Here is a 21,542-nt window from a genome sequence, read left to right on the forward strand (position 1 = left end):
ATGGAGCCTGCTTCTCCCTCTGCCTATGTCTCTGCCTCTCTCTCTGTGTGTGTTTCTAATGAATAAATAAATAAAATCTTTAAAAAACAAACAAACAAAATAGCTACCTAATAAATTAATTAAGATTATATAGTCTTATGCCCTAGAAAGTTGGAACTGCTTAGGTCCCCATAAGCGAGAAAAGACCATTCATTCAACTTGCCAATAAACCTGCTTTGGTGATAGATCATTATGTTCCTCCTCAGATAAATTAGTAGCTGTGCACCACATTATGTTAGTAATAGACACTTAGTAACCAGGCTTATAAATCAACACGTATGTACTCTTATTTACCACTAACATAAAACCATACATTTCACAACCTGATTTATATCTGGTCAAGAATTATACTTCCTAGGAGGACACACAGTTAAAACTCAAGATCTTAACAGTGCAAAGGCTAATGGATTAATCTTACCCGATGAAATAAGTATGCTCAAGCTTTCTAGCTTGCCATACTGAGCAGCAACAAATAAAGGTGTGATTCCAAAGTCATCTTGGCATTCCTTGTTTGCTCCTTTTTTAAGAAGCAATTTTATGATCTCAGCATTTTCCTAAAGCACAGATTCATATTTTAAATGGGAGAAAACAAAGCAAATAGAAGGTATCTCTTTTCTTATTGCTATGTTTTGGGTTTTTATCATCCTCACTAAAGGAAAATTTTTTTTAACTATATTGTTCAATGGGAAGGAAGTATTAAACAATCAGATTATTCTATACCTTTAGTTGGCCCATTAAACATAAACAGATCAAACACTGATCTCTAAGAATTATAATTCGTTTAAAGCCTGTAAAACTAGTTTGCTATCCCAAGCACTCAAGAGTTACCACAATTTCTAAACACACTGTTATAAATAAAATGCGCCATTGCTCCTTATCAACTTATATTCCAAATATTCTGTTGGTCTCTTAACTATGCTATCAACATATGAAAAACTCAGATAATCCCTGAAGCCCAAAGCTGCTGGAACTACTAGAGCAGTTGGCTTATTCAGAATGATCATTAGCATTTAGACTGCCTTTTCTGTACTGCACTAACCATCATAAATCACAGGCAAGTAGGAAGCAAAAACTGTATAGAACTGTCATTTTAAAAGGGTAAAACACATAATTTACATGGAAATGAAATAATAAATTCAGAGGTTACCTGAAAAGTAGCCTGGTGCAAAGCATTCCATCCACACATAGAATGGGATCCATTAACATTTGCTCCATGTCGAAGCAACAGCCTTAACACATCTATCTGTCCATTTTCAACAGCTGCAATACAGCAGTCAAAACAATTATTGTCAGTACAAAGGCATGTTTGTAAACTGGACACTGTGGTGATGTTCTCATCACTTATTCACCGTGGAACTCACAATGCTGTGATCATTTCTATCAAGAAATCAAAACACATACTCCCTATGCAATACCAAAACATTTATCACAATTGTCTTAGCCCAAACCTATTAACATATACCATCCTTTCTGTGAACAAACAAAATTATTTTCAATCCTATTTAAGAGATACAGAGGAAACAGAAGCAAGAGGCAAACCTTTATTTTCTATGCTAATGAAGACGATGTTTCTATTTTGTTAAAAATGCAATTGGGGGAGGGATGGGGTGAACAGGTCAGAAGAAACAGCACCAGACTGAAGAACAGTTTCAACAGGATTGAAAGATTTGCTACTATTACCATTTGACCACAAATAACAATAGTCACTAGCAAACCGAAAAAGCAACACTACAAGTTCTGCATCATAGATATTTTTTACCATCATAAACAATAATGATTGTTTAAAAGGACGTTTTGTATCAATGCAAATACAGTAAAACTGTGCTTATCTGAAAAGGGGACTCCACATAACCTAAAGAGTATTATTAAAGAACTACATGTCACTTAACCACAGTAACTGAAACTAATGGCTCCCAAGATGATGCTAAAGTAGATCCTTTGAAGAACAGTTTGCATGCCCATAGGTATCTAAAACTGGTTTACCCTTTTACCAATTTCACCAAATTATTCTACTTTATCTTATGTACTGAATTTAACATGAGCCCAAGATAAGTGTCACCTAGTATCAGATACATATAACAATTTATAAATCCTACCTTGTGAGAAAAAACATAGGTGTATCAACTTAGTGTATCACTAAGTTGATACACCACACAAGTGAGACTAAACTTCCCAAAATGTTATTTATCACAAAACTGTGCACTGAGGGTGGCAATGATTCTGGAGGAATTAATGGAGGAAAAAAAAAAAAATGGAATGCCAAAAACAGAGGTATATAGTACTTGATAAAATAAGTACACACACAAATATACCTTTAGCAAATAAGGTACAAGGTGAATGATGTAGGTATGAGACTACTGTTAAGACTTCTTGGAATTATAAGTTTGGGGAAGAGCTATCAGAAAGTGTATAAGAAGGTCTGACTTCATGTGCTTGGTAATGAGAAAGGTGGTTTGAAAAGCAAGTATGATTTTTTTATTTCATTTCAAGCATATATTTATTCCTTCTATTAAAGTTATAGGTAAGAAGTAAATGAAATCAACAACTTTCAGCCAAAAATTAGAAAGGCACTAGACTTTTAAATGAAGGGCCACACGTGAAAAACGCTAGCACACATAGAACAACAGGGAAGATAAAACATTTAAAAGTAGAAAACAAGAAATGGTAAGCATATTCATTATTACTGAAGATAAATAACGTCACTGATATTCTATTAGTTTTGTATACTGAATTTATAGCAAAGTTTCCCCATAAGTTCTGTAGTCCAGAGTTCTCTTATCAGAGGAGGTTTCAGAAATGTGATGGTTCAGAAACCACCATGGTTGAAACAGTACCACTGTAATAGATGTTTAACATATCTTATTTTCTAAGTTAACATTCAGAGCATTTTACCAAGAACAGAACAACAGTTCTTTGTCTATAATCAAGCTATTTGTCTATAATCAATCTAAAGTCAATCTAATTTTGGGTGGAGGTCATAAGAGAAAAGGAAGAAAATCTGTTTCATATCCAATTCATCATACATCATTATCAGAGATCGCCGGCAAAAATCATTCTCTGGCCAGACCCTGAGTTGAAGATTATCAGGTTGTTGGCAGTGATATATGATGCAGGATAAAGATGTTTGTTTTTCATGAGTTAGGCTGACCTTACAAAAATGAAAGTCAAAAATATTTGTTTTGATTGTTAAATACACTACAGTAGAGAAACAGAAAAATTGTTTTCAACATCATAAATACATAAAGATATATGACATCTGCATCTCTGGTGAAAACACTGCCCAATGGTAAAAAGAGTAAAACCAATACATGAACAAATAAATAGCATTATTATAGCTCACTAATTATTTCAATATAAGGCAAATTTAACGATTAATAATTAAGAAACAGTGGTTCAGAAAAGTACACTTAGAGCTTATATCTACTACCAAAGCCTCTCCTTTGGGAAAGGTGGATTAACTTATTTCTCCTTATATAACAGGTTACCAAAATAAGGAGGCAGGGTGCCGTGCAATATCAATGTATGTTATCCAATAAAAGTTTATTAAAAAAACAAAAAAAGATCTGACTTGAACTTCCCATTTGCTGGCCTCCTAATCCACTAAGAAAGTATGTTCCATGAAGAAAGAAACTGTGTCTCGGGACACCTGGATGGCTCAGTGGTTGAGCGCCTGCCTTTAGTTCAGGGCGTGATCCCGGGGTCCTGGGATGGAGTCCCACATCAAGCTCCCCACAGGGAGCCTGCTTCTCCCTCTGTCTATGTCTCTGCCTCTCTCTGTCTCTCTCACGAATAAATAAATAAAATCTTAAAAAAAAAAAAAGAAACTGTGTCTCATTCTGCTTGTATGCTTAGTGCCAAATACAGACAGAAGACAGGCAATAAATAACCGTTGCCTGGATGAATAGGGAAAAAAACATCCTAAAGGAAGTAAGATTTGCTCTTTTTAAGAACACATCCCCTGAAACTAAATAGGCTTCAGAATTAGACTTCTGGATAGGACAACATAACTGGAACTAAACTAGCCTTCCCACAGTCAACTATCTTACCATACAAGTGAACAAATATGTAAGGCAACTTTTTCTGGCATTAAACAGTAGGTGGAACGTTGTGATTCCTGAGAGAAGGGAAATATATGAGGTAAGCCCCCTGACCACTTCAGCTGTCTGCCTGGCAACACTTCTTAAATGGAACAGTGAGTTGAAGTCCAAGCAAGGCAAGGGTAGGGCTGAAGAAAAGGTACTCCAAGAAAGGAAACCGTTCAAGCAGAGGGACAGCAGTCCACTGAGATAAGGAGGCAAAGATTAGAGTTCAAGCAGTTGACATCTGGTGTGAGGACCCAGAGAAAAGATAAGTGCAGAGAGGTCCTGGTGTAGGAGATCTCTAAGAATCTTTGGCTGTGGGCTGGGCTGCACATGCCTAAGGCAAGACAAAGCTTACTGGAGAACTGCTAAAGGACTGAGGATAGAACAGAGATAACTAGAGGTCAAATGCTGCAGAGGGCAATGGAAATCCTAAGAGTCCTGCCAGTGGTGAAACAATAGGATACCTCATTGCCTTGGGAGTAAAAACCACATCAGAGAGTAAGGCCTACTCTAGATCTGCTCTAAGCCTAAAATAAGCCCTGACAAGATGAGGAAAAAGGCAGAGGTTGGTAGGTGAGAGTCCTGCCTAATTAGACACACTTGGGAAAACACCTTAAGCTTTCCACAGATACAGTCTAACAAAGCATAAAAGCAAACCTAAACAAACTGAAGGTGATATGTTATTAAATGATTTATTAGAAAAAAAGAAAAAAGGCAGCCCGGGTGGCTCAGCGGTTTAGTGCTGCCTTCAGCCCGGGGTGGGATCCTAGAGACCCAGGATTGAGGCTCCCTGCACGCAGCCTGCTTCTCCCTCTGCCTCTCTCTCTGTATCTCATAAATAAATAAATAAAATCTTTTAAAAAATTTTTTTAAAAAGAAAAATATATACCAACATTTCTCTTATGAAAGAATTCAAGTCTAACATACTATGCACTATGTCCCATATACAATTCAGAAAGCAGTCACCAGAAACTGACCCCAAGACGGCTCAGATGTTGGATTTAACAGATGAACTAAAACAACTAGTATAAATATGCTTTAAAAATTTTAGGGGAATACATTCAAAGACTTTACTTTTAATATAGATGGTATATAGATAGGTATACAAAGAGAATCACAGCAGAGAAATAAAGTCTTTTAAAAAGGATATTCTAGAGCTGAAAAAAAGAAAGGGATGGGCCTAAAAAAAGACTGGAGATAGAAGAAGAGTCAATGATTTTGAAGACCTCAATATAAATCACCCAATCTAAAGAACTGAAGAGAGTGGCGCCTGGCTGGCTCAGTCAGAAGGGCATGCAACTCTTGACCTTAGAGTCAGGAGTTTGAGCCTTATATTGGATGTAGAGATTATTTAAAATAAAACTTGAAAAAAAAAAAAAAAAAAAAAAGAACTGAGAAAAAGACTTCAGGAAAATCAACTATGCATCAGGAGCCTGTGGGTCAACATCAAATAGTCCAATATACATGTAATTGAAAGTCCCAAAGGAGAAGAGAATAAGAATGGAAACAGAAAAATATATATATTTCAAGACATAATGGCTCAAATTTTCCAAAATTGGATTTTAAAAGCAAAAAGAAAAGCCACATTGACTTACAGATCCCAGAAAATCAGCAAACCACAGTTCTTTGAAATAAGTCATTACACTTCTTACGATTTCACATTATATGTAAATTAAGGATGACTATATAAACATACTTGACAGCTCCATAGAAGAATTCCCATGATTATAAGAGGGGCTATAAACAACAAGCCACTGAAATCAACCTCACAGCTATAATAGCAGGGTTTTGTTTTTTTTTTTTCAGAGTTCTTCTCTGAACTTAAAATCTACCATTTCATCATATCCTTCAATACTCTGCAATTAAATTACTTAATCCAGACATTCCACAGTACCTGGGAGTGCATCAAGCACGAGGGTTATAGCAGTCAACCCAACAGACAAGGTATTTGCCTTCATGGAACTTCCCTTTTAATCAGAGAGATGAGTAATAAACAAACATAGATAAATAAAATAAGTTCTCATAAAAAATACTGTGAAAGAAATTAACAGAGTAAAATAATGCACAGTGACTTGGGATAAGTGTACTACTTTAGAAAAGGGGAGAAAGGTCAACTCTGAAACAAAGACAGATGAAGAGAGAAATGAAAGATAAAAAGCAGTAAAGTCACGCAAAGAGATGGAGGAGGCGTACTCCAAACAGGAAATAGGAGCATGAAGGCCAAGAGGAAGCAAAGATGGTATGTTTGAGGAACAGCAAGATGGCCCACCTTGTTCCTGAGACAGGTCTCAAGAAGAAGCTAAATTCTGTAGGGCATGGTCAGAAGTTTTAATTAACTGGTTGGCTGATTTGTTTGTTCATTTATTTATTTTAAGGAAACAATGAGTTTTCAGCTAGAGCTTTTCAAAGGAAAACAGCTCTCTCTTCAGCCTCACCTTGTGAGCCTCTCCCCCTCACTTTCCTGTGTTCTAGCCACACTACTTTTATTTCAATGGTTCTTTTAGTGCTTTCAGAATGCAACAACTAGGAAAAATTTTCACTGACTAACCCACCTAAAGTAGGCCCCCCTATTACTTTCTATCATATCATCATGCTCCATTCCTCTCTATCACTTACTAATAGATTGCCATTATAATTCACATGCATACTTGTTCATCATAAATTCCTCACCAGATTGTAAAACTCGCTTGCTACTATGTATCCTCAGCCCTTAGTAAAGTGCTGACACTTTACTGACATATAAGAGCCATTCAGTAAATATGAGCTAGATGACAGAAAACAGAAGAGGATTTATACTGACTGGTCACTTCAAACAGAAACACACCAACACAAATACTAAGAATAGAAATGATCAGAGGGGAAAAAAAACAACACTACTTGAGATTAACACTAAGCAGGATTCTCAAACTGACTAATCAGATCTTTGCCATTAGCACAGGAAAAATAAACCTGCACACGATTGATGTTAAACTGGAAACAATAAGATTCAAATAATAAAATCTAGAGAAGTATTTATTTGGAACTTATAAATTAAATGAGACAGTCACGTAATGAGTTCTTTTACTGCAGTAATCAAAATTTAAACAATAATCTGTAAACACATAAAAGGATCAACATCATTAGTCATGAGGGAAATGCAAATCAAAATCATGAGATGCCGCTTCACACCCAGTAGGATGGCTATAATCAAAAAGATGGACAAGTACTGACAAGGATGTGGAGAAACTGAAACCATCATCCATTGCTGCTCGGAATGCAAAATGGTACAGCCGCTTTGTAAGTCCTGTAGTTCCTCAAAAAGTCACATATAGGGTTATCACATGACCCAGCTATTCCACTCCTAGAAATTTCCACAAAACAAAACAGAAAACATATATTCACACAAAAACTTTTACACAGGGACACCTGGGTGGCCACTGGTTGAGTGTCTGCCTTTGGCTCAGGTTGTGATCCCAGGGTCATGGGATCAAGTCCACCTGGGGCTCCTCACAGGGAGCTTGCTTCTCCCTCTGCCTATGTCTCTGCCTCTCTTTCTGGGTCTCGAATGAATGAATGAATGAATGAATGAATGAATGAATAAAATATTTTTTAAAAAAGCTTTTACACAAATAATTTTGGCAAGATTATTCATGGCAGTCAAAAAGCAGAAATAACCCAAATGTTCATCAATTGAAGAACAGATAAACAAAAGGTGGTACATCACCCTACTGAATATTATTCAGCCATAAATAAGAATGAAGTACTGATGTATATTGCAACATGAGCCTTGAAAACTTTATGCTAAGTGAAAAAAAAACAAACGTAAAAGGCCGCATATTGGTGATTATATGAAATGTCAAGAATAAGCAATTCCATAGACACAAAGTAGTTTCACAGTTGCCAAGGGTGAAGGGGAAGGAATGGGAAGTGATTGTTACCCCATGCAGGGTCCCCTGTAGCTGATGGTCTCTTTACATTTTGTATTATCTTTCAGCCTAACTTTCATGTCAGAAGCATTTCTAACAGTGCATTTCTCTTAAAACTTTGTGGGTCTTCTGTCAATCTTCTTAGGGCTCTCTTTAATAGACAAAACCATGCTCACAAGGCTCTTTGAGATAAAGCCTTTCTCTGCCCTGGGCTTCTGCTGAGGAGCAACACTCCTAAACTTCTTAAAGCCCCACTGCTTGGCTGAGTGTGCCTATAAATCACACCCTAAAATCTTTAGAGGACCTTTCATCTGCCTGAATACTACTATAAGGCACCACCTTTATCACACACAGATTTTATCAAAATACTTTACAAATCATAAAGGAGACTTCACTTTAATACTACTTTTTCCTAGTAGTGTCATGGTTTTGGTATTTGCTTGGAAGTCTTAATTCAAGCCTTTTGCTCTGAGTAGAGGCTGAGAACTTTCAAAACCATCAAGTGCAGGCTCTTTTGTGTTTTAAAGTCTTTCCTTTAGTTACCTCTCTCCTTTCACTTATTTTGTCCCAAAGTGCTTTTCTGCCTTACTCCACTGAAAAATCACCTTGAATGTAGTTACCAGAACATCAGCATTAATTAAAATATGAACGTGGGGGCTGGGGAGACATGGACAGGACTTGGTAAGAGGTGTTAGATTAACTGATTAGCAGTTTTTAAAGGAAAAGTGAATTTAGAACCAAACTTTTCACCACACAATAATCAAAAAATAAAAAATAATAGCAGCAATGGCCACGATAGCCAAACTGTGGAAGGAGCCTCGGTGTCCAACGAAAGATGAATGGATAAAGAAGATGTGGTTTATGTATACAATGGAATATTACTCAGCTATTAGAAATGACAAATACCCACCATTTGCTTCAACGTGGATGGAACTGGAGGGTATTATGCTGAGTGAAGTAAGTCAGTCGGAGAAGGACAAACATTATATGTTCTCATTCATTTGGGGAATATAAATAATAGTGAAAGGGAATATAAGGGAAGGGAGAAGAAATGTGTGGGAAATATCAGAAAGGGAGACAGAACGTAAAGACTGCTAACTCTGGGAAACGAACTAGGGGTGGTAGAAGGGGAGGAGGGCAGGGGGTGGGAGTGAATGGGTGACGGGCACTGGGGGTTATTCTGTATGTTAGTAAATTGAACACCAATAAAAAATAAATTAAAAAAAAATAAAAATAAAAAAATAAAAAATAAAAAAATAAATAAAATAAATAAAAAATAAAAATAAATAAGAAAAACCAGAATTGTACATTTATCAGATAATAGTAGAAAACCATTTTAAATCTTAATGCCATAGATACAATCACAAAATAAAAGATAAAGGGATTTCAAGAGATACATATACAATAGAATTGAAAAAGCAGTAAGGAAACAAGTACTCAGGGAAATAATAATTTTCACAAAACATAAAAATGAACTTTAATACAGACACCTGGGTGGTTCAGTGTTGAGTGTCTGTCTTTGGCTCAGGTCACGAACCCAGGGTCCTGGGATTGAGTACTGCATCAGGCTCCCTCCGGAAAGCCTGCTTCTCCCTCTGCCTATGTCTCTGCCTCTCTCTCTCTGTGTCTCTCATAAATAAATAAATAAAATCTTTTTTAAGAATGAGGTAATAAATGTATAATATGTATATTATATATGCACACATATTAAATGCATAAAACATACTTACAAATAATACATATATACATTATATATACATATATACTGCATATGTAAAGTTAAATATAATCATGAAATTTTAAGCCCTAGGCTATTTTCTAGATGCTTTCCTTTGCTTTATATTTACCCCATGTTTTTTATATGTAAAATATATACATCATAATATGTAATATATTATATGGTACATTATTATATCACATATCATATATGCCTAATGTAATGCCTAGAACTTCCAGTATGATGTTGAATAAGAATTATAAAACTGGACATACTTTCTTCATTTCTAATCCTAGGAGTAAAGCATTTTATTCTTTCACCATTAGGCTTTATGTTTTCTGTATATTCTTTGTAAATGTACTTCATCCACTTGTTGTAGTTCCTCTTTATTGATAATTTGCCAAAAATGATTTTGTTCTTTTCATGAATGGGTATTGGGTTTTTCTACATCAATTGATATGACCATATGATTTTTCTTCTTTAGCCAATTGATATGATAATTTATATTGACTGTTTTTTTTTTTTTAACCCTGTACCAGTCTTACATACTTGAAAAAAAAAAATTCACACGTGATCATACTGTGCAATTACACACTTTTGGATTAAGTTTGCTAATATTTTGTTGGGATTTTACATCTTGGTTCATGGCTTGTAGTTTTATCTATAGTCTTTTTTTCTGCTTTTGATATCAGAGTAACGTGAGCTAGAGAGTGTTCCCTTATTTTATATATTCTGGAAGACATTCTGTAAAATCAGTGTTAATTTGGCTAAATATTTGGTAGGATTTTTTTGTAAAACAAACTGGGGTTGGGGATTAATGTTCAGACATTTTAATTAAAAATTAAATTGATTTAATGGTTAATTAGACTATTTAGATTGTCTTCATCCTAGTTAAATGTTGATAATATGTGTTTCTTAACAAGCTGAACCATGTAATCAGTATTTTCAAATTTGTGAAGTGGAATATTTTTAGGATTACTTGAACATCCTTTTAATGTCATGGGTTTAGAGTTATATTCCCTGTTCATTACCAATATTGCTGATTTATGTTTCCTACCTTTTGATTTTTGTCAGTCTTGATAAAGATGTATTAATATTAATGATTTTTTCAAGTGAAAAAAAAAGAATGAGGTAATAATATATAGAATTCATAAAAATCAGTAAGGAAAACATGAAGAATCTTATAGATGAGTGACAGGAGTAGATAAATTTATTTTTAAAAAGTACAAGAAATAAATAGATATGGGAACACATATAAACATGGCAATATTCCTTACATTAGCAAATATGTTATGCAAATGATGTCCTTGTGATGATTTATCAACTTTTTGGTGACTTAATAAGGTTTACATGAAAGTGTAAATAAAATGCTTATTTTTTACTTAGTCATCCTTCAACTGAAATGTGATGTGTGGAAAGATTTCATAGTTATTCTTTTCAAACATGAAGCGACTAGTAATAAAAAGTCTAAATATCTAATATTAAGATATAATACCTTCAGTAGACTAAAATAATATCTAAAACCATAACTATTAAAATAGTATTGAAATGTAAAAAAAATGCTTAGAGCAGAGTAAGTGAAAAATTGTAAATTGGATATATGCATGATGTATCATATGATATGCAAAGTGCCTCTTTCCATTATAAAATGTCTATATGAATTTCTGTATAAACTACATAAAATACCTACCCATAAGGAATTGTGGGGAATTCTTAAAGATACAAACATGTAGGATAAGGGACAATTTTTTTCTTCTTAAAGTCTGCTATTGTTTATACAATAAAAATAGAAAAAAAGATGTTTGTGATATCTATGCTGTTAATACAGACACTTTCTTCTTAACCATATATCTTCTAGTCTGTCTCATTATTAACAATTTTTCAAGTGGGTATTGTATTTCAAAAATTTGTACAGGAATATTTTGGAGATTGGCTTATTCCAAAGTCTACAAATTTTTCATCACAAGATGATACTGCTGTTGTGACTCAAGGCACTATCTTCAAGCTCACTTTAATATCTGCCTTTAAACAGAATTTCAGCCCAAAGAACAATTCAAAATAACATTTAAATGCCATAAGACAGGCACCTGGGTGGCTTAGTGTCTGTCTTTGGCTCGGGTCATGACCCTAGGGTCCTGGGATAGAGCCCCGCATCAGGCTGTCTGCTCAGCAGGGAGCCTGCTTCTCCCTCTCCCTCTGCCTGCCATTCTGCCTACTTGTGCTTCTTTCTGTGTCAAATAAATAAAATCTCTTAAAAATAAAATTAAATAAATACCATAAGACAGAAATTCCGATATAATACTTGTGTGAGAACTCAATCTTTGTACAGCATTTCCCTATAATAAGATTTCAGATCCTGTATTACAGCTTAGAGTATAGAAGCATATAGAGAAGACTACAGAATTAGTGAAGCAACACTGTAGGGGCAGACAGATGATTCAAACGTCTGGAACACAGTTCTGTTTCCTCATTATGATCAAAGAGATCTGCTATGTGCAGAAAATGACCTCTGAAGTCATCTTTCAGCAGACAAAAAAGTATGCCTTTATCTATTAGTTGGGTTCTGTAAACAACAAATAAATATATTCTACCGAGGGTCACAAACTGAACAGCTTATCAGTTGGATTCTTTCCCATGTGTTTTATTTGCTCCACACAGTTTTATTTGGCTTTGTTAATTTGTTTTGTTTTACAGTTAAGGCAAAATTCAAAAATCAGAAATTTTCATATTAAAAAAACACAGATATCCATACTCAAAGTACCTTGAAATCTGGCAACACTGGGCTAGAGCAAGTAGTGGCTGTCCCTTTACACTGGGTTTCACTTTCCTCAGTAGTCCCTAACATTCTCTAGGCATCATTACTTATAATCTACCTTCTGGCCTCAGGAGCCTTACTGTCTGATTTACCTTCTCCAGAATAATTACTTATGACCAATCTTACTGGTTTAAATAAACATGCTTACTTTTCCTCCTCTATAACTATGTTGATCTTGTCAACGAGCGTTACAAACATACAATTTTGCCATCCTCAAAAAAGGAGTCCAAAGTCTATAATGGTCACTACCTGTACAAACGGCCATTCATTTGCCAGATTTTCCTCTCTTCCAAAAAACACAACTGGGCCTAAAAGGTAGGCAGAAGCTGTTAACACAGAACCTTTATGTTCTTTCTTGTCCTTCTATTTCCTGTCCCAAGTTTTCACTGAATCTAAAGACATTTCCTTAGACTGTTTAATTAGTATCATTTATTCCTTCTCTCATGTCTAAGAGTAGGCTCCAACTACTGACAACAATAAATCTTAGAAAGACTTAAATTCCAAGACAACAAACTGTATACTTTCTGCTTGGCCTTACTGGGGCTTTATGAAGTCATGACTTCACACTCAACAGTTATGAATGACTACAACTCAAATACCTTCCTCGCAATCCAACAACAACAAAATGCTTACAATCATCAGTGTTTACAGATTTTCTGTATTTTCCATCACCTAATCACAAAAGTCTTTATTGGAAATTAATTTCTATTCACCTTAATTTGGAGTAGAATTTATAATTTAAATATATGTGTTTATTGTCACTGACAATCATACTCTAGAAGCCAATAAACGGGTTTTACTGCAAAATACTTCAGCAACCTAATCATCATGGCAAAACTGAAGAATTATTTACTTTTGAGGGAATATTATTATTTAAAGATGCCTATGTATTTCTATGCAATATAGGCACTAAACTATAATTTATTTCTTATAGAGCCACCCTAAAACCCAGTAATTACACCAGTGGGTATTTACCCCAAAGATACAAATGTTGTGAACCAAAGGGGCACCTGCACCCCAATGTTTATAGCAGCAAGGTCCTCAATGGAAAAAGCCCAGATGTCTGACAGATGAATAAAGAAGATGCAGTATATACACACACACACACACACACAAAAATATATATATGTGTATATATTATATACACACACGTATATACACTACGTGGACTATTACTCAGCCATCAAAAAAATAAAACCTTGCCATTTGCAACAACATGGATGGAACTAAAGGATGTTATGCTAAGCAAAATAAGTTAATAAGAGAAAGCCAACTATCATATGGTCTCATTCATATGTGGATCTATTTAAGAAACAAAACTGAGGATCATAGGGAAAGAGAGGAAAAAAAATAAAACAAGAAGAAATCAGAGAGGGAGACAAACCGTAAGAGACTCTTAATCCTAGGAAACAAACTGAGGGTCGCTGGAGGGGAAGGGGCTGGGTGATGGACATTAAGGAGGGCAGGTGATATAATGAGCACTGGGTGTTATATAAGACTGATGAGTCACTGACCTCTACCCCTGAAACCAATAATACGTCATATGTTAATTAACTGAATTTAAAAAATTTTTTAAAAGGAAATTTCTTCTTTTCTTCAACAAGGTGGTAATACCAACTTTCTTTGGTTTAGAAGCATTTCCATAGGGATGCCTGGGTGGCTCAGCAGTTGAGCGTCTGCCTTTGGCTCAGGGCGTGATCCTGGATTTCCGGGATCGAGTCTCACATTGGGCTCCCTGCATGAAGCCTGCTTCTCCCTCTACCTATGTCTCTGCCTCTCTCTCTGTCATTCTCATAAATAAATAAAATCTCTTAAAAAGATTGAAGCATTTCCACAACTCAAGTGATTCTAAGTAGAGAGAAACTGATTTGTGGATATCATCAAATAAAACAAAATTTCTACATAATACTAGGATGGCCATATACATGAAAAGTATCCCATAAGGTATTTGGAAGAAGAAAGAGAGGAGGAAGAAAGTAAGGAGGAAGATAAAACTATTTCATGGGTGCGGATAACTAGGACCAGACATTTCAACAGCATGAAACTGTAAGTCCCCTTGTATTTTTGTGGTATCATTCTTAGTATATACCAACTAATATATAATGTCTCTCAATCAAAATCTTCAAGTAACATGTGCTCACATGAGCATCAGTAACAATCTGTGCACAAGATGGTGTCTGGAGAACATGGAAAATTAAATCAACTCTTGCAAATATATCACATTCTTTTAGAACACCATTAGTATGCTTAAGATTCCTGACTATCCACCTAAGATTAAGACTCTGTTCTAAAATCAATGAACAGGTAATAAACATTACATGAGCTAGAAATGATGAAAATTATACTAAAAACGAAATAAAGGACATATCAACTAATTACAATGCAGAGATCTTAACTGAATCCTGATTTCAACAATCTGAATCCTGATGTCAACAATCTGAAAATACAAATAAACATATATACAACAATCAGGGAAATTCAAACACCAATTGGAAGTTTGATGATACTGATCAATTACTTCTTTAAGAGCAATAATAGCATTGTGATTGTTTTTTAAAGAAATATCTTTACCCTTTGATGATACATACACAAATACTTATGTGTTAAATCATATGATGAATGGAGTTGTCCTTCAAAATAATGGAGTGGAGACAGTGAGTAGAGCTATAACTGAAACATGACTTGCCCTAAGTTGAAAACAATTGAAGTTCAGTGTCAGGTACATGGCAATTTATTTCATTCTTCTCTATATTTAAGAATGCCACAAATTTTAAGGAGAATTTCAAATGGGAATTCCAAAAATATTTTGCATATCTGAAATATTCCTACTGTGCATTAAAGTGAATTTTTAAAAAGATAGCAGAAAAATCTAACTGAACACTCTTACTTAATACTATAAAGTTGCACTTTATATATTAATTAAAAATGCTTTAAACTTAAAGAAACAGGGAGAAGAGAAACAGACAAGAAAGTAGATGAATCTACAGCAGAATGATAATAGTAATTAGGACTGAACTCACCTTCATAATACTTTGTGTCTCTTACAGGACTTATTATAGTATGCCTTGAATTCTTGTTATTTTAATAACCCCAACTAGATGGTAAGCCCTTGATGGCAGGGACTAAGCCTAATGAAGAAGATAGAACCCTGATAATCACCTAATCAATTGAGGATAATGAGGAAAATTCTGCTGCAAGGTCTACTATCTCGCTGAAGCAAAGACGACTGGCTAAGCTGGTGACTCTTTGTTCCTTCCCTCTCTACACCTTATAGGAGCCACCTAGTATCACATGCTAGAGCAAAGGAGACAAACGCTTCAAAGATAGAAGAGCACTCACTACTGCCCAGTTAAGGATCCATAAATAGCAGAACTCTCCAATACAGAAGCCACTAGCCTCAAGTAGCTGTTTACATTTAAATTAATTAAAACTATAGTGTCAGAATCAAAACACAAGAAACAACGTTGATGAGGATGTGGAGAAAAAGGAATCCTTGTGCACTGTTGGTGGTAATGCAAACTGGTGCACCCGCTGTGGAAAACAGTATGGAGGTTCCTCAAAAAAATTAAAAATAGAATTACCATATAACCAAGGAATTCCACTACTGGGTATTTACCCAAAGAATATAAAAATAATAATTCAAAAAGACATATGTTCCCTATGTTTATTACAGCATTATTTACAATAGCCAAATTATGGAAGCAACCTAAAATGTTCATCAATAGATGAATGCATAAAGAAGATGTGATATATATGTATACGTATATATCATGTACATAAATATATGTACATGTGGAATATTATTCAGCCATTAAAAAGAATGAAATCCTGCCATATGCAACAACATAATGAATCTAGAGAGCATAATGCTAAGCAAAATAAGTAAGTAGAGGAAGACAAATACCATATGATCTCACTCATATGTGGAATTTATGACACAAAAAAAGACGAACAAAAGGAGGAGAAAAGAGACAAACCAAGAAACAGACTCTCAACTACAGAGAACAAACTAATGGTTACCAGAGGGGAGGCGAGTGTGGGAATGGGTGAAACAGGTGATAGGGATTAAGAGTACACATCACGGGGGATCCCGGGGTGACTCAGGGGTTTATCGCCTGCCTTCAGCCTATGGTGTGATCCTGGAGTCCCGGGATCGAGTCCCAGGTCAGGTTCCCTGCATGAAGCCTGTTTCTCCCTCTGCCTGTGTCTCTGCCTCTCTCTCTCTCATGAGTAAATAAATAAAATCTTAAAAAAAAAAAAAAAAAAAGAGTACACATCACAATGAGCACTGAGTAATGTACAGAACTGCTGAATCACTCTATTGTATGCCTGAAACTAATTAATTGTATGTTAACTATACAGGATTTTAAATAAAAATTTAAATTTAAATTAATTTAAATTAATTTATTAAAATTTGAGTACTTCCATCAAACTAGCTACATTTAAAGTGCTCAAGAACGGGATGCCTGGGTGGCTCAGCGGTTTGGCACTTGCCTTCGGCCCAGGGCATGACCCAGAAACCCGGGATCGAGTCCCTGCATGGAGCCTGCTTCTCTCTCTGCCTCTCTCTCTGCCTGTGTCTCTGCCTGTGTCTCTGCCTCTCTCTCTCTGTATCTCATGAATAAATAAATAAAATCTTTAAAAAAAAAAAAAGTGCTCAAGAGCCACACATAGCTAGTGATTATCATACTGGACAGTGTAGATATAGGACATTTCCAAGTTCTATGAAACAGTATTGGTCTAGAGTTTAGAATTTAACTGAACTGGAATTTAATCTAGAATACCAGGCACGTCTATCTAAGATACATGCATTCCTAGCCATAGGATAGAGGACCAGGACACCAGTTGTGGCTCCTATGGCTTGGGGTTAAGTGATCAAGGACAGAAAGGAAACAAGTAATTCTAGAACCTGCAGAAGTACTGTAGTTCCCAGAGAGAAAAGGAAAGCAGGATCATAGTGATCTGGTATTACAGCGGCATTCCACAGAGACCAGAACAATAAAACACCCCAGTTGGAAAGCATAGCTTAAAGTGGGGCACATGGAGAGATGGGAGAAGGGCTTTCCTCCCTTCAATCCAAACAAGTATTAGTTCTATAAAACTCTAGCTGAGAAAGCAGGAAAAAACCAGAAGCTCTGAGGGAAGGGACACTGCCCCTCCCACAAGAGGTTATATTATAGTGCTGGGGAAGTCCGTAAGAGCACAAGTCTAAGAAAACAAGGATGACAATTTCAATAATTTCTAGGAAGACGATTTACTGTTGAAGAAACAAGTTTCTCCATTTCCTAAATTAAAGGGAAAAGAAGTTAAAAGAAGTAATCTGGGAAAGAATACTGAGTAACAAAATAATTTTAAAAAGAAGAAATCAAGGAAATGAAAACAGTTTTGACCCATATGAAAATTCTAACCAAAATCAAAATTTAGTTGAGGCATGGAGCACAGTAAGTGCAGTACAAAGCCCCAAATAAAGACTTCAAGGCATAAACTCAACATAGGATTCTCATTCGGGACAAATACAGCAAACCTATACATACATGTAGGTAAGAAATCTAACTAGAAATAAGACATTCTAATTAGGAACAGTCAATAATGATCATCATATAATGCAACATCCATTAAAGAATAGATTTTTAAAAAAGGAACCTTTAAAAATGTATTTATCCCTAATGAATGTTCTTTTGGAAAATTGCCTAACGTGCTGTATTCTAGGAAACTACTGTAGGCAAGTTGCATACCAAATGCAAATTACAATGAGCTGAGTTTTACATCTATAAGATAGATATACACAATTCATTTTAAAGCTCAGATTCTGACAGTAATTCTACTGAGAAACATCAAAGTCAGGCTGAAGTGGACAGTTAAAACCACAGGCTGTCCATCTCCTCTTGTTATGGCTGTAGGATAGCGATTTCTGAGAACGTCAGAGATCATCTATGTGTTCCATTAGTACATTTTATTTATAAATGAATTTTTAATTGTATCTATACTTTTTAACTTCTACTTGTATTCTATTCTCCATTATGCATTTCATTTTTCTATACAATTCAATAATAAAATATTTCCATTGTATACCCAATACGTATAAAACTTGTTTTTATACATTTAAAACATTCAAAAAATAAAAAAAAATTTTAAAAAACATTCCCGAGCCATTTATCTACCTGCAGTATTTCTCTGGTCCTGTGGTTACACTGACATCTGGTGGCAGTGTGAAAGAAACTAGACTGCAATAACAAGGGGGTTTTTACTCCTTTTTTATTTTATTTTATTTTATTTTTTTGGCTAATTTATTTTATGTGACTTCAGCGGTTATGTTTTTCCAACGCTTTATCTATACCCAAGATGGCAGACCTATTAAAATACTATATTAACTCCAGTGACAGCGAACATTAGTTACAATCAGTGACATTCTTGAAATAATTCACTTTGGTAACACGACTGGGAAGGATATAGAATTATTCCAAGAATGTCACTGGGTAAGTAGGACTGCTCACAGTTACTTATTTCATAATTAAAGTTTATAATCAGAATGGTTATAAAGGAAGACTTTCCCATCAAAGATAAATGCATCATTTCAAACCATTTTCTCTATACATGAAGATAGAGTCCCATAATATGTCTTGCTCATGAATGTTTAGTTTGAAACAGAATATTTTATTGATATTTAGAAAATATTTTTAATTTTTAGAAAAATTTAGAGAAAGTATAACTTAATACTAATGAAGTTATACTTTTTTCTTATCAAGTATTTCATGTCTACCCAATGACTAACAAGCTTAAAGGTGTACACTGAAGGAAGAAACTATGGTCTCATGGGCAAAATCCATTATGCTAGGAATATAACAAAAAAAGTTGTAATCAATATCCCAACCTAATTCTACATGTTGCCACTGACATATCTCATGGTTTCTGATAAAAAGAGAGAATTCAGGGGCTCCTAGATCGCTCAGACTGTTAAGTGTCCACCTTCAGCTCAGGTCAATCCTGGGGTCCTGGAATTGAGCCCCACATCGGCCTCCCTACTCAATGGGGAGCCTGCTTCTCCCTCTCTCTCTGCTACTCCCCATGCCTGTGCCTACTCTACCCTCACCTCTAACAAATAAATAAAAATAATTTTTTTAATTGACTAAAAAAGAAAGGGATTTTTTTTTTTTTTCTTTCTTAAGAGGGAGACAGAATCCCACACAGGCTCCACACCCAACGAGGAGCCTGATGCAGGGCTTGATCCCAATCCTGAGATCAAGACCTGAGCCGAAATCATAACTCAGATGCCTAACCAACTGAGCCACCCAGGCACCCCCAGGAAGAGAGAATTCTAATAGCCAATTAGACATTAAACACCATATCCAGAAAAACACATTCTTCAATCAGATGAAAGTCTTAGACAAAACCTTGAAATTTTACCATCTTATTATATTTGGATTATTTTTCCATGTCTCCTCAGCAAAAGAATTAAGACCAACATTAGATTCAGACAGCATACCCCTAAATTTACATAGTGTAGAGCTGTAACACTGCATTCTACCACCCTCCTGTAATTACCCAATTCACATTTTTGAAACATTTATGCAACAGTATTCTTTTAGGAACCACCTCTGTCAGTATAATCTCCATGTTATAGCTTAGAGAAATAAATCATTACACTGAAGATTCTCTATCAGAGAAGAAGTAGAGAGCAAACTATCCTTCGTCCCAAGGACTCCTATTTATATAGAAGCAACACTTCTATTTCAGGATACTAACCAGTGAAGATCACATACAATTAATTGGCCAATGGTAATAATTATGAAGAATAGAGATAATTGCATTAACCATGCATGTAATAATCCAGTTTGACAGCCACATATGCATAATGTACAACAGTGATACTCAGTATCATTCATAAACTGGCTATCAACCTGAAAACTGTCCCCAGTCCTCAACAAGGAAAGAAGTTTTGACCAGAATGTAAATCAATTATGTCTCTAAGCACACTGTTTAGTTTTACTGACATTTTTCTTAAAATAAGACTTCCCTGATAAAGGAAGCAGTGCACTGATTTACATTCTGGCTCAAGCACCTTATATCAACAAACTGACATTTAACTAGCACTGCTCTATGGTATCTAAAGAGAACAGACTGAACTATATGGGTGGGTGGGGATTGAGGGGGGGCTCATCTAGGTCTTTCTCTACCATATACTAGAATATACATTATTGCCAAATACTGAAATCAAGAATTTTTGTTTTACTTTAAAATTTAATATGGACTTCCAATTTTAATATTGAGGCATAAAGTAACCATTTCCCCTTAATCTTCTTAAAAAGCACCCAAAAGCAATTAATTCAAAATCAGCAAAGAGGGCAGCCCAGGTGGCTCAGCGGTTTAGTGCCGCCTTCAGCTCAGGGTGTGATCCCGGAGACCTGGGATCGAGTCCCACATCGGGCTCCCTGCATGGAGCCTGCTTCTCCCTCTGCCTGTGTCTCTGCCTCTCTCTCTCTCTCTCTCTGTGTCTCTCATGAATAAATAAATAAAATCTTTAAAAAAAAAAACAGCAAAGAAAATTAAAACACACAGCATTTTTACAAAACTGGAATCCAGCTAAAACTCCAGAACAAAATTAGGTGTAAGAGCTTCCTAAAGAAAGCTGCACATCTCAGAAAGAGCTAGCAAAGTAAACTCCTCAAAGGTGAGAGGTTCCCTCTGAGTGACAAAACAAATTCCCAGCAGAAGGTAGGATTCATGGGCCAACAAGAGAACACTGTGGACCCAGCTGAGATACAAAAATCAAAAGAATGGGGTCTAATAAGGAATCACACAAAAAAACTATATTTGTAATAATAGTCTGTCTCTGCTTCCATAGAAGAGAAGCAGCATTGCAAAAACAGCTGCCTGTGCCCACTGACTGGTAAAATAGCTAAATAAACTCAACAACCAAAAACCTTACCTAGAGTTTTTGGAACATTAGCTAATCTGGAATATGGCTCTAGCTCCTTAAATCTCCT

At 35.4% G+C, this 21,542-nt stretch overlaps 1 protein-coding gene across 7 annotated transcripts in view; it reads right to left on the reverse strand.

The window, feature by feature from the left end:
• Positions 1-21,542, reverse strand: part of ASB3 (ankyrin repeat and SOCS box containing 3) — a 104,481-nt gene that overhangs the window by 36,603 nt on the left and 46,336 nt on the right. For 6 of the 7 annotated variants that reach the window (XM_025466866.3, XM_049115499.1, XM_025466876.3 and 3 more), the window contains exons 4-5: positions 1,187-1,299; positions 458-593 (exon numbers count right to left, since the gene is read on the reverse strand). The exons of the other annotated variant lie outside the window; for it this stretch is intronic. In XM_025466866.3, the coding sequence (XP_025322651.1) occupies positions 458-593; positions 1,187-1,299 (249 nt within the window). The remainder of the gene's footprint in view (positions 1-457; positions 594-1,186; positions 1,300-21,542) is intronic. 7 annotated transcript variants of the gene reach the window in all.

The sequence above is a fragment of the Canis lupus genome, chromosome 10 (assembly GCF_003254725.2).
Source record: "Canis lupus dingo isolate Sandy chromosome 10, ASM325472v2, whole genome shotgun sequence".
In the NCBI taxonomy this organism is placed as follows: Eukaryota; Metazoa; Chordata; class Mammalia; order Carnivora; family Canidae; genus Canis; species Canis lupus.